Source organism: Salminus brasiliensis, chromosome 12 (assembly GCF_030463535.1).
Source record: "Salminus brasiliensis chromosome 12, fSalBra1.hap2, whole genome shotgun sequence".
Classification (NCBI taxonomy): domain Eukaryota; kingdom Metazoa; phylum Chordata; class Actinopteri; order Characiformes; family Bryconidae; genus Salminus; species Salminus brasiliensis.
This window is the reverse complement of record NC_132889.1, coordinates 9560182-9574942: the sequence shown is the minus strand read 5'-3', so window position 1 is coordinate 9574942 and position 14761 is coordinate 9560182. Positions and strand designations below refer to the sequence as shown.

General features: G+C 38.9%; 1 protein-coding gene across 7 annotated transcripts in view; it reads left to right on the top strand.

The window, feature by feature from the left end:
• Positions 1 to 14761, top strand: part of LOC140573764 (caskin-2) — a 64268-nt gene that overhangs the window by 37157 nt on the left and 12350 nt on the right. For all 7 annotated transcript variants that reach the window (XM_072693308.1, XM_072693307.1, XM_072693310.1 and 4 more), the window contains 7 exons: positions 3234 to 3331; positions 3812 to 3957; positions 5171 to 5266; positions 8529 to 8659; positions 11034 to 11142; positions 11323 to 11431; positions 13547 to 13641. In XM_072693308.1, the coding sequence (XP_072549409.1) occupies positions 3234 to 3331; positions 3812 to 3957; positions 5171 to 5266; positions 8529 to 8659; positions 11034 to 11142; positions 11323 to 11431; positions 13547 to 13641 (784 nt within the window). The remainder of the gene's footprint in view (positions 1 to 3233; positions 3332 to 3811; positions 3958 to 5170; positions 5267 to 8528; positions 8660 to 11033; positions 11143 to 11322; positions 11432 to 13546; positions 13642 to 14761) is intronic.

Below are 14761 nucleotides of genomic sequence, written 5' to 3'. Positions count from 1 at the left end.
GTGCTTGACCTCTCTCTGCCATCAGTAGTAGTAATCTTGAGGTTTACATCTGGAGCTGTGGACTTAAAGAAGTGCATTAAGTGTGCTACTTTCTCTGTGTGTGTATGTATGTATATATATATATATATATATATATATATATATATATATATATACATGTGAATATGAAAGAATTTATTTGCAAATAATGGTGGAAAATAAGTATTTGGTCACCTACAAACAAGCAAGATTTCTGGCTGTCACAGACCTGTAACTTCTTCTTTAAGATGCTTCTCTGTCCTCCACTCGTTACCTGTATTAATGGCACCTGTTTAAACTCGTTAACAGTATAAAAGACACCTGCCCACAACCTCAAACAGTCACACTCCAAACTCCACTATGGTGAAGACCAAAGAGCTGTCGAAGGACACCAGAAACAAAATTGTAGACCTGCACCAGGCTGGGAAGACTGAATCTGCAATAGACAAACAGCTTGGTGTGAAGAAATCTACTGTGGGAGCAATAATCAGAAATTGGTAGACCTACAAGACCACTGCTAATCTCCCTCGATCAGGGGCTCCACGCAAGATCTCAGCCCGTGGGGTCAAAATGATCACGAGAACGGTGAGCAAAAATCCCAGAACCACACGGGGGGACCTAGTGAATGACCTGCAGAAAGCTGGGACCAACGTTACAAAGGCTGTCGTCAGTAACACACTACGCCGCCAGGGACTCAGATCTTGCAGTGCCAGACGTGTTCCCCTGCTTAAGCCAGTACATATCCGGGCACGTCTGAAGTTTGCTAGAGAGCATTTGGATGTTCCGGAAGAGTTTTGGGAGAATGTCTTATGGTCAAATGAAACCAAAGGAGAACTGTTTGGTACAAACACAACTAGTTGCATGGGGGTGGCAACATCATGCTTTGGGGCTGTTTCTCTGCAAAGGGACTAGGACGACTGGTCCGTGTACATGAAAGAATGAATGGGGCCATGTATTGTGAGATTTTGAGTGCAAACCTCCTTCCATCAGCAAGGGCATTGAAGATGAAATATGGCTGGGTCTTTCAGCATGACAATGATCCCAAGTACCATGCCAGGGCAACAAAGGAGTGGCTTCGTAAGAAGCATTTCAAAGTCCTGGAGTGGCCTAGTCTCCAGATCTCAACCCCACAGAAAACCTTTGGAGGGAGTTGAAAGTCCATGTTGCCTGCCGACAGCCCCAAAACATCACTGCTCTAGAGGAGATCTGCATGGAGGAATGGGCCAACAAACCAGCAACAGTGTGTGCCAACCTTGTGAAGACTTACAGAAAATGTTTGACCTCTGTCATTGCCAACAAAGGATATATAACAAAGTATTGAGATTAACTTTTGTTATTGACCAAATACTTATTTTCCACCATTATTTGCAAATAAATTATTTAAAAATCAGACAATGTGATTTTCTGATTTTCTTTTTTCTCATTTTGTCTCTCATAGTTGAGGTCTACCTATGATGTCAATTACAGGCCTCTCTCATCTTTTTAAGTGGGAGAACTTGCACAATTGGTGACTGACTAAATACTTTTTTCCCCCACTGTATGTATATATATATATATATATATATATATATATATATATATATATATATATATATATATATATATATATATATATATATATGGGTGGCAAAAATGTATTAGTGGGCTTTCTGTTAGCTGGACCTGTGATGAGCAAGTTGTAATCCTGCTTACTCCCTTTAATACTAACCATCTTACCTCTATGGATTTAGGGTATTTTAACTTTTGCAGTTGTTGTCAGACTGATATTTTAGCACTTATTGAATGATTTAATTAATATTGTGCTTGTTTACTTAGTTTGTTTCCCTGTGATTGTTTTTCGTGTTTAAGACAATGCAGGATGATATACTTTGGACGCCACATAAGGTTGAACCATCTGTGCTACTTGCACAACACTACTCCCCACCCCCGGTAATATTGCAGTAATATTTTGAGATGGTATGAAAAAGTCGATAATCCCAACCCTTGTATGGATGGATGTGTGTATGTGTGTGTGTGTGAATGTGAATGGCAGTATGCTAAATTCCTGTATGTCCCTGTCTGGCCTTTTTCTTTGTGGTGCCACTCCTTCCAAAGCAATGTCATGCCATTCCCTACTTTAAGATTTCACACACAAGGTGAGTTTGCTTTTAGAGATTCATGCTCATGTCTATGGAAGGATGAAGAGTGTTTTGCAGGCTGTTATTCATCACTGACAGCAGTCTCTGGAAGGCACACTTTGATTTGACATGTCTCAGCAGGGCAGCACCCGGCCTTAACAATCATAGTTTTATGTATCATGCTTGTTCAACCCTCTGAGCATTTTGGAAACTGAGGTTGCTCTTCGAATGAGTCTGGTCTTGATTGTATTCTCAAGCACTATGGCTGGCATTTCTGTCTCACTGAGCCTTGTTCATTTCAGTCTACAGTTTCCAATTTTGAGAAGGCCAGCTTCTTGGAGGCGCTTTTACTACGCTTTGGTATTTATTGGCAACCTTGTGTACATTGGTTTTTCCATTCTCCTTATGACCCCACATGGTTCTAAGAAGTCAATAATAGTGTTCCTTTACTCAAAAATCACCAATAAACAGTGTTGAGTGGCTTCTCTATCTGTCCTAGTTCTGTATGTTTTTTTTTTTTAACTACTCAGTTCTGGGTAGTTATTAGTACGTTGTCAATCTGAATCACAATACTGATTTTGCCAGAGGCTACAGTATGTAACCTAATAAATCACAAATATGTAACTGTGTTCTGTGAGTATCCTTGCCAAGTTTTACAGAATAATGTGTTCATCGATGCATTTTAATTTACTACAAGTAGCGATGCACTATGATCAAAATCATCGGTATTAAATGATCACCATGGCACATATCCATGGGTTAAACTGACATTTCAAATTGAAATTTTAACTCCAAAGGACAGTAACATTTAGGTGATGCTAAAATATCTACATTTTATTAATTTGTTTAATTTGATGTAGTAAACAACATTTAGTTTAGTTGTATTTTCGTGTTAGAATAGTAATCCCAGCGTCAGCTGAGACCTTGTTAAAAAATGTTTATGTATCAGCAGATATATGAATGTAAAATATCAGATATTTGCATTAGCCCAGCATCCCCTACTAGATCTTGCATTCTAGCAGTATATTCACAAGTTTTGTACATATGTTAGACAGATGTGCTATTCCTATATCTCTAACTCCTTATTATCTTGCTCAGGTTTTCAGCACTGCACCACGCTGCTTTAACAGGCACTACAGACCTTCTTTCCCTGTTGCTGGAGGCTCAGGCCACTGTGGATATCAAGGACAGCAATGGTTCGTACACAGCTCTACACCTTCAACAGCAGTATAGTGTTTCTGTTTCAGCTTGTTGATTCATAAAATTATTTTTAGACTACAAATCCTACAGATAATATCTAAATAAGCTGGATCCATAAATCTCCAATAATGTCCTCTGAATGTATTCATATGTTCTGCATCACACACTGTTGTCTGCTGTCACTGTTGAAAAATAGAACAACATACCACAGTAGTAACAAATACTTTGAAGCAATAGATTGAATCTCATTTTATCTATTACTATTGATAACAGGTGTATTTGAGATTAGTTAACAACTTAATAACTTGGCATTACTTGAGGCAATTGTGTGCTAATGCAAATTGTTCAGATATCAGCTTCCATTACCTGTTAACTGCATCATCTACATAGTTTTAAGCATGTCTCAGGTGATTGACTACATTTGGCTCAAGAGGAAAAGTGTAGATGATTAAATGAGAATATTCTGGCCCTTGAAGGAATGCGTCCGCTGCATTATGCTGCATGGCAGGGGAAAGCAGAATCAGTGCTCATGCTTCTGAGAGCAGGAGCTTCCGTCAACGGACCCTCACATGATGGGCAGATCCCACTGCATCTGGCTGCACAGTATGGACATTATGAGGTGGTGAGTAGCATGTCTGAGGTTTGGCCATTGTTTCTGAAACAATTTATTTGAAATCTCAAATATCCACTTTGCAAGCTATGTAACAGTGAAGCAGCTTCTACTGAGAGGTGTAGGTGTTTGTTTATAAATGTTGTTTGTGACGCTAGAGAGATCTACTTAGATCAGTGTTTGCACTCAACAGTGAAACATGGTAAAGTGTTGCTGCAAGTGTGGGGCTATATTTCTGCAAATAAGGCTGGTGATTTGATCAAAATGATTGGTCCCCTCACTGCTGAGAAGTACAGACAGATTGTTATCTGTTGTGCAGTTTCATCAGGGAGGTGTCTGATTAGTCTTAAAGCTGCACCCATTGCTGACACAGATGTGCAAATGCACACCGGCAGCTTATCTAGACCCTGTTTAGTATTGTTGTACAGTAGTACAAGTATTATCAATAGAATAGGACTCTCTGAAGCAGATAAACAAGAACTTATTTGCACCATGCCTAATTCCAGAGGGGTTAGAGGGGTATGGAATTGTGCTCTTTGGAATGATGGTGCTCCATCCAATATTTTTGGGATGAGGAGGGGTGATTCTCCAACATCTTGACCTCTCTAATACTCTCGTCTTACAATCTGTGCTGTAGCAAAATATATCTGCATCAGTCTGCATCTTCTCTCTCTCTCTCACACACACACACACACACACACATACACTCTCTTTCTTCCGTTAGGTAGCAGATGAGCAGTGTGTGTGTGTGTGAAAGAGAGAGAGTGTGTGCGCGTATGACAGTGTGTGGGTGTGATTTTCAAGGGACAGATTTACAGCAACACGAATGAGCCACCAATCAATAGTTATTGTCTGTTGACTGTTACAGCCAAGCCTTTGCAAGAAGAATATATTGCCAGTGTTGTGCAAAACCTTAGTATCTCCAAAATGTCAACTTTACCGGCAGAAAAAAAACACTTCCTAGCTTTCAGTGAAAGTATTCTTTTTGGAGCATTTATGTTTGTCCATTCATCATGAAATATTACTAAAATGTACAGGATATCTGCCACAGTGATTTATTTATTTATTTATTTTAGTTTTGGTTTTTTTTGCAGTAAAGATATTTTGATGTGCACAAGGCTTACACTTAGAGCTTGCAATTCCAGCTTATGTTCAGGTGAAAAGATGTTTGTCTTTTCATTCCTTTTGTCCTCTCTTTCTCTTTTCCACACTATTTTCTTTGTAGTCTGAGATGCTGTTGCAACACCAGTCCAATCCCTGCATTGTGAACAAGGCTAAGAAGACTCCTCTAGACCTGGCCTGCGAGTTTGGCAGGCTTAAGGTAAGAGTCTAATTTAGTTCAAACTAATTAGTTAAAACTTTAAGGGCTGGTCTCCTGGACAAAGAATAAAGCATAGTCCCAGACTAAGTTTTCCTTTCAATGGAGCGACTAGGTTTAATTCCAGGGAAGCAGCCCTATATGTATTATTCCATATGGGGTTGTTTGTCGCGATCTAATAAAAACATGGACTTTCACTTATTTACTAGCTAAGGATGTTCTCTGACTTCACTCTGACTTCGGTGGATTCCCAGTCTGCGTTCTTGTCTGTACTTGGTTCCTGTTGACTTGTGAAAAACGTCACCAGTCGCAGCCCAAGATTCGTTCCATTCAAGTGTTTGTTAACGTAGCCAAGTACAGTCCAAATGCCCAGATGTGTTCTTGTTCCACATGTGTTTCTGGGATGCACTTGTCCTCTTGTGTGGACTATGCACAGCCAAATATGCCAGAATGCATTACTCACCATGCTGCAAATCCAGTTGTCAAAGACTATGCAGTTCCCTCCCCTTTTCGGTGGTTTGTACCCTGTGAGTCAAACTTGCCAAGTACACCAGTCGGAACTTGCCAAACTTTGTATTGCAAATCCCTTTTACAGAAGCGCTTTACTGTCCACTCAGAGAATTCTCCTAGCTAGTGTGAATAGTGAGTCCAATGATACAATGTCAGTATTTACAATAGTCAGTATGGATTCATGGATACAATAGATGCACAATACACAAATGCTTGATACATATACTACACTATGCCTGAATGTCAATGAAATCAAAATAGGATTTAATCAGTGCAGGATTTGTGCTAAATTAAGCGCTTTTGAAAGAGATGAATTTCAATCCTTTACCTTCGCGGTGAAGACAGAGAAGAGTCTAAATGCTGATTTCCATGCGAAAATTGTTGGGTCAAGCCATAAGCTCAAAGGACTCTTGATTTAAAACAGATTTTGAGTATTGCCATCTGGTTGGCAGCACACGGACCAGCGACTGAAACCCAAAGTGACAGTACACAGTTTACAGTGAACTAACTACAAATTTACACTTCAAAATAGAAATATGTGTGCATATGTTTAGTGTTCATTCAGATTCAGTTTACAAATTTGCATGCACTGTTCAATTTCAGATTTGTATTTAATTTTGTAAAGCAATGTACTACACATCAGTCACCTTTTATTGTAACTCTGATGAAACATTTTGTACATAGTACATATTCTGAATTCTTTTGGTGGGCAGAGTGGGCAGATGAACAGAGCTCTGCACTATTAGGTGTAGGTAGGGCAGACTGAAGCAACGTTTCTAGTGTTAAAAGGGGAAGGACTGTACATTGAGTAATATGGGGTTATACAGCTCACTGGAATTGCATGGACCTTTCATTCCTCTAACAACTCTAGTGCTTGTTGCCTGCTAACATATTCCGAACACTTAACCTCTGCATTTAACAAACTCATAAACTCATGTGTTCCCATGTAAGACATCAAAACTCTCTTTGTAATTCTCAGCAATAAATTGTTTGTGTGTCACAGCTGTACAAACATGTCTGTTCTGGACATGGGCTGTGTCAGTGCTTCTGCCTATAACTGAGTGCCTTTAGAACGGTCAATTCAGCAAGGTTTTTTTTTTGTTTTGTTTTGTGTTTTTTTTAGTTAAAACCTCTCCAGTGTTGTATTCATGTTTTGTGAGTTTTCACCCGTCTCACACAAACGCTCTCCTGGATGCAGCTTCCATAAATGCACTTAGCAAGAATATATTTAAACAACTTGCGCTGTGTCATTTAGAAGCCCTGTTTGTGTTGTGTGTGTGTATGTCTGTGTGTACGAGAATCAGCTGATGTGCTAAAGGGTCTGGGTGTGGCAGTGGAAACTGCCTGATGTCTGGCTCTGCTCTTTCTTTTTCTGTTGCATTCTTACACACACTCTTGCAATCTTTTTCTCACTCTTTCTCTCGGAGTACAGTGTCTGAGTGTATTGACTGAGATTTTTAAGAATGTTAATTAGAGCCAGTATGCCAAACTGACTGATACCAATTTCTGTTCTCTGCACGATTTGGGGGACAAAAACACTGAATATCAATTTTTAGAAGTTATAAATTATTGCTCACTTGACAGTCAGTTAGAAGTCATTAACACCCACTACATGTAGGGGAAGCCACAGAAGGACATTGTTAAAGAGGTTGGCTGTTTGCAAAGTGCTGTATCCAGAAAAAGAACTGGCCTGTTGCCTGTTGTACCTGTTGGTACAAAGTCTTATTTTCAGATGAAAGTAAATGTTGCATTTAATTTAGAAAAATAAGGTTTAAAAGACTGGAGGAAGAGTGGAGAGGAGTCCAACGTGTCTGAAGTCCAGAGTGAAGTTCCGCAGTCTGTGACGGTTTGAGGTACCATGTTATCTGCTGGTGTGGGTGTACTGTTTTATCAAATCCAGAGTCAATGCATATATATATATATATATATATATATATACATATATATATATACATACATACATATATATTGTATATACATATATATATTGTGGGGTCAAAGTGTGGAGAAGACACAGAGACATCTCCACAGTCTGAGGCCGATCTATCCTCCAAGATGACAAAGCTTGCCCCCACAGAGCGTGGTTTATCAAAGACTATCTCCAGAATTAGGGAGTGGAGAGGATGGAATGGCCTGCCAGCAGTCCTGACCTCAGCCCCACTGAACACTTGTGGGATCAGCTTGGACGTGCTGTTCGTGCCAGAGTGACCAACACAACCACATTGGCTGACTTGGTTGAAGAATGGGATGCCATCCCACACCAGGCTAGTGACCAGCATGAAGAAGAGGAGGTGCCAGGCTGCTGAGGCTGCTTCTTCCACACCCTACTGGGGCTTCTGCTTGTTAAATGAATAAATGATTAAATTGCCAACATGTCTTGTTTCTTCAACTTCAGTCATCCAGTCCACGGCAAAATAAGCTGTTTGGCATTTGCAAAGAGGATTTGGCAAAATGTTTCATGGGTGCAACCCACATACTCAGCTCTGCTGCTCATCCCACAATGTGTGTGTGTATTATTTTAATTTGTGTGTATGAGGATATATATATATATATTTTTTTTTTTTTACTTAAATCAGGTCAACATTTCTGTATTCTTTAATATAATAATTTAATTTAATATACCTTGCAGAAAACAAAAACATTGCAATGTAATTTTTTAAACATTGAATTTCCTACACACTACATTCCATGAATTATGAGTTTTTTCTCTTCCCTTTTATCTCTACACCCCTGTGTCTTACTCTTCCTTTTCTAGGTTACTCAGCTGTTGTTGAGCAGTAACATGATTACGACTCTTTTAGAGGGGGACAGAAGGGACACTGTAGACTCAGCCTTCAACACACCCCTCCATCTTGCTGCTCGCAATGGACATAAGGACATAATCAGGTCAGATTATGTTTGACTGAATATGAGCTGTTGCTGTCACGCGAAAACCTTGTATTTCTATTTTGCTCTTTCTTACTATTTGATGTAATGTGAAACTTGACAGTTGGACTTTACGTTATTTCATTCATTTACATTATTTCTGTGCAAAATTGATCAATAGAAATGTTTTTACATTGACATCTATTGAAAGTGCAGAAGTTTTTTTCCTTCTCCTGTAATGTGGCTGTTTTGGAAATACAAGGTTTCTGTCTGACAGCAGCAGTATGGTGCTGTTAGTTTAGGAAACTAAATACACAGTTTTGTTTGTGTTAGTGCATTTTACATGATTAATTGGTTCTTTCTGCCACTCATGTCACAAAAATATTAGTAACAGTCTGGATGGATGGATGAACGTCTAAACTGCCACTGGCTATACATTGAGCTATGCCTATATTTGTTCGTGGTTCTGCAAACCGCTTAGACTCAAATCACAAAAGCAAGGAAAGTTTAGTTCAATTTAATGTTATGGTCATTATACTAATACAGGGTTATATCACATGTAAATGAGGTGTAGTGCAGTATGAGTACAGCAACTAGTGTTCAGGTAGAGAGAACAGTAGACAGCTTATGTACAGTAGAGGGAGTTCCAGTTAACGTGCAAAGGGCATACAGTTCCTGAGCTAGTGAATGTCAGTGTGGAATGTGGAAAAAGTGCTATACAAATAAATGTGAGTAGAACATGAATATGGAGCTGGAGGCTGTTAGTACTGGTTTCTTGTCACAGCTGATGTTATTAGCAAGTACTGCTCAACCTAAACACAATAGTTTTCTGTGGGGATGATCTGATCTACTGCAAACAGTTATTTCACATGCCTGGGGCACAAAAACAAAACATATCAGCATTGGCATGCACACATCAAAAGTGAAGTGATTAGAGTTTTGAAGTAACTGGCAACCAAATCATCAATCACATTAACAAAAACTCACAGAAAGGGAATCAGTATTAGCCCATTAAACTGATTTCTTTACAAAGATGATACATTGTATACTTGTGTATACCTGCTACATGTATACATTAGCGCTAATATGTCCCTTTTAGTCGTCACAGAGAGTCAGACATTTCTAGATCAGATCAGTCCACATTTAGATGGTTACTGAAAAGTATTGTGTAAATGTATAAAGACTTTTTTTACATTGTTCAAACTACTTGCTGTTCACAATTATGTATTTCATTTATGTATACCATTCATAACAGCAGTTATTATTGCTATTATTAATAGTAGTTGTAGTAATAGTAATAATACTAGTAGTAGTAGTAGTCATCTGAGTTAGACAGCTATTGTGTAGTTTCATAGGCCATACTGTGTATGGATGTCACGTTATCTTACAGTGGGAGGAATTTCATAGCAGCCCTGTAATTCCCAGGAGAGGAAACATAATCTCTATGCATCTGTGTGTCTAATCTGAATTCTCCACATGTTGTATGATTACTGTAGTACATGCGATCCAGGATGCTAGGTGTTGGTGTTAAAACTTCTGAACTAGACCATTACATTACTGAAGGTGTGAACTGCTATCATACAAACTAGGAGCAGGCAATATGATGACATATTATGGTATAGTGCTACATTTTGTTATTGTGATACACAATATGCTTTTCTAAGCATATTGAAGATATTGCCAGGGCTTAAAGAATGTTGAGAAACTGCACATTTCATTAAAAATAGTATGATTAGTCCTGGTTAACTGGGTGACGTTTTCAAGCACACTTTATACATTACTGTAATAAGTATGGGATGGTATCTAAATAGTAGTTTTTAAGAATCTGACACTATGCATGCACATGCATGTTGTCTGCAATCACTTGTATCGTGATACATATTGTGTATCGTGAAAGCATCTTTAAATAATACTATATAATGTTTTTACCATATTGCCCACCCCTACAATCAAATATTGCAAGGTTGCAAGGTAAAAAGTAAATTTATATATTTATAAAATTTTATTTTACATGATGTTTAATTTTCTCCAGCCTGTCCAGCAGAGAGAATGTAGAATAGGATGGTTACTAGTTTGAATGTGTAGCGTGGTATAATTTCCAATTATAAAAGTTTCAAATTGTAATAATCCATTTTAAAATGCCCAAATCCATTTAATGAATGTCATTAACCTCAGCCGCCTTCATGCAAAGCACAGACCACAATTGCATATTTATATCAAATTCAATTTGATGTTTTTGGGAGAAAGGAGATGTGAATGTGGTTAGATTTTAGCTAGGAGGAAAGAATAACAGGCATAATCTTGTGCAGTCTCTACCAGTTTTACATATTTATAGTTCTGCAGTTATATCAATATATGTTTGTTTATTCATTTATTCGCTCTCTGTGGTCCTCAGGCTTCTGCTGAAGGCAGGAATTGACATCAACAGAGCTACCAAAGCAGGCACCGCTCTGCACGAGGCCTCTCTTTATGGGAAGACTGAGGTAGTGCGACTGCTGCTGGATGTAAGTTCCTCAGTATTTGAGCATCTATAAGCCTTATTAATATCTGCATGATTTCTAGGGTGCCAGTGACAGCCTTATTTCCAGGTATTTAGAACCATCTAGTCAGTATCTTCTGGCTTTATGAATTGCGGTGTCTAAGGCTGCTTAAACTAACATGCAATCTTTTCAATTCATTTCCAGGCTGGAATTGACGTGAACATTCGGAATACATATAACCAGACGGCCCTGGATATTGTCAATCAGTTTACCACCTCGCATGCCAGCAAGGACATTAAACAGCTCTTAAGAGGTTTGGCTACCCCTGTAATCCTCTGTATGCCTAAACCTCAGTAATTTTTGTAAATGATCATCTCCAGCTTAATTCTACTCCTGTCTTTCCACTCTGGTAATGTGAACAGTGTTTATCCAACAATGCATACATGTGGAGTATGTGTACATAATGGATTGTATTTGTATTTGTCTGAATGGTGGTATTTGTGTGATAGCGCATACTGAAAAGTGTATGGGTGTGTCTGTCTGTGTCTGTGTGTGCACTGGCAGACCTTGTTAGGTCTGTGAGGGTCTAAAGTGGGTAGAGAGGAACTTACTAAGCTGTAATTTAAAAAGCAGCTGCAGCTCTGTTATGTACCCTGTTCTTTTGCTTAAAATCCTACAAATGTTTGCCTGTGTGTCTGTGTCTGAAGAGGGGCATAGGGAGCTTAGTGCTGGTCTTAGACTGTATTATAGCTTATGTGCTGGTGTGTGAGTGTGCATCTGAGTGGCTCCTACTGTTTGTGCCATCTTCTCTGTAATCCAGCCTGCAGTCTTTGAACTCAGTCAGTAAACACACTTTAAGCACGCTGGCCCATAAGTGCTTTTTATGAACCCACTATTTGGACTATTAACGCACATGGACAAAATTGTTGGTACCCCTCGGTTAATAAAAGAAAAAAACAATGGTCACAGAAATAACTTAAATCTGACAAAAGTAATAATAAATAAACATTCTATGAAAATGAACATATGAAAATCCGACATTGATCTTGAACCATGCTTTAACAAAATTATAAAAAAAAATAAACTCATTAAACAGGCCTGGACAAAAATGATGGTACCCCTGAAAATAATGTGACCAGAGGGATATGTTAAATCAAGGTGTGTCCACTAATTAGCATCACAGGTGTCTACAATCTTGTAATCAGTCAGTGGGCCTATATATAGGGCTACAGGTAGTCACTGTGCTGTTTGGTGACATGGTGTGTACCACACTCAACATGGACCAGAGGAAGCGAAGGAAAGAGTTGTCTCAGGAGATTAGAAAGAAAATTATAGCATAGCATAGTATAAGCAAGTTAAAGGTAAAGGTTATAAGACCATCTCCAAGCAGCTTGATGTTCCTGTGACTACAGTTGCACATATTATTCAGAAACTTAACTACTTGTTGACAAGCCCCAAAGCTTCTGGGAGAATGTCCTATGGACAGATGGAACTTTTTGCCAAGGCACGTCAGCTCTATGTTCACAGATGGAAGAATGAAGCACATCAAGAAAAGAACACTGTCCCCACTGTGAAACATGGAGGAGGCTCTTTTATGTTCTGGGGCTGCTTTGCTGCATCTGGCACAGGGTGTCTTGAATCTGTGCAGGGTACAATAAAATCTCAAGACTATCAAGGAATTCTAGAGTGAAATGTGCTGCCCAGTGTCAGAAAGCTTGGTATCAGACGCCGTTCGTGGGTCTTTTGCAACAGGATAAGGACCCAAAACACACAGCTAAAAACACCCAAGAATGGCTAATAGGAAAACATTGGACTATTCTGAAGTGGCCTTCTATGAGCCCTGACCTAAATCCTATTGAGCATCTTTGGAAGGAGCTCATGAGGAGTGGGCCAAAATACCTGCTGAGTGGTGCAGAAGTCTCATTGACGGTTACAGGAATCGTTTGATTGCAGTGATTGCCTCAAAAGGTTGTGCAACAAAATATTAAGTGAAGGGTACCATTATTTCTGTCCAGGCCTGTTTTATGAGTTTAATTTTTTTTTTTAAATTCTGTTGAAGCATGGTTCAAAATCAATGTCAGATTTTCATTTGGTCATTTTCATAGAATTTCTATTTATTATTACTTTTGTCAGATTCAAGTTATTTCTGTGACCATTGTGGATTTTTCTTTCATCAACCGAGGGGTACCAACAATTTTGTCCACGTGTGTATTTATCCTTCATGCTTGCACTGTAGGAAGTGAATAAAACAAAGCCTTTCTTTGCTCTCCAATGCACACTAGACACAATTAGGATCTCCTGGTAAATACTTGAGTGAATGGCTTTACTGTGTTCTTTTCAGTTCGGCTCTGTGATGGAGCTTGGTCACGTTTACACGTGTATGCAACTTTGAACTGAAGAATGCATGTGTGTTTCTGTCTGTCCTCAGATGCCACAGGAGTTCTTCAGGTGAGAGCTCTGAAGGACTATTGGAACCTCCATGACCCCACTGCCCTCAACATCCGTGCTGGTGATGTCATTACGGTGTGAAATATTTCAGTGCTCTTTGTGTGATTTGTGTGCATTTGTTCTTATCTATGTTGTTAAAGAATTAAAAACTCTACCGTTTAAAGATGATCCTAAAACTGTGAATCTGTTAAGAAGCTGAGCTGGGGTCACCGCAGACAAACTGGGTTAATATTATCTAATATAACAAAACGCTCACTGCATGTAGCACATAGCCTTTTACACAAGTACGCACTTCAAGCACAGTGCTTATGTAGCTCTTTTCTGTATGCCCTAATGTCTATGCACGGAGTCTTACAATAACACTTCCAAATATCCCAAGGGTGCCTTGGAAATGTCTCCAATCGGATTCTAACAGTGGAACTTCTGCTTGTGCTCATTAGTCTTTGCACATACCTACAGGCTAAATGTGCCGTGGATTCTCCTTAAATTGTGATGTGATGAATACATCATTATACATCGTACCATTACACCCCTCCTTTCGCTCTGTTAGTGAGTTCACTTATATACACACAGCTAATATCTGTTTCATTAACAAACACTGTTTGATATTCTATTTGGTATTTTAATTGGATATTCTATTAAAAAAGTAATTAATAAAATTTAAAATGTAATTATTCAGTGCACTACTTCTTCTGTGTTGGACCTTCTCTTCTTTTTTTCTCTTCTCCTTTTTCTTTTCACTTCTGCCATATTAGCTTGTTTGCATTTAAGTATTCTGGACAGGGTTTACATTTCAGTTCTAGACCAAAGAAGGGTTTCTCACAACACTGTTACACAGGAAAGGCTTTTCAGACATGGAATGGTAAAGAGAATCCTAGCTGTCGATCAGACAGAATGGTATGGACGCAGAACTGGGAATAAATAAAAATAAGTGGAATGGTTTCCTTGTGAGTGACTGAAGGCTCTCTGCAACTAAATTATAAAATAGTTGTAGAACCTGTCATGCAAATGAACCTGGCCATAGTTGAATAGGTGCAGGCTGGGGGTGGGGTCGAGAAGGTCATGTTACACAACATGCTAAAGGTTAAAAATGTTATTTTCACTGACCCAGATTCCTGTTACTGTCGATGCTTGCTAGCTGCCACCAAAGCAGACTGCTGAGATATTAAGACAAAGATAATTCTTTCTGCTTGGT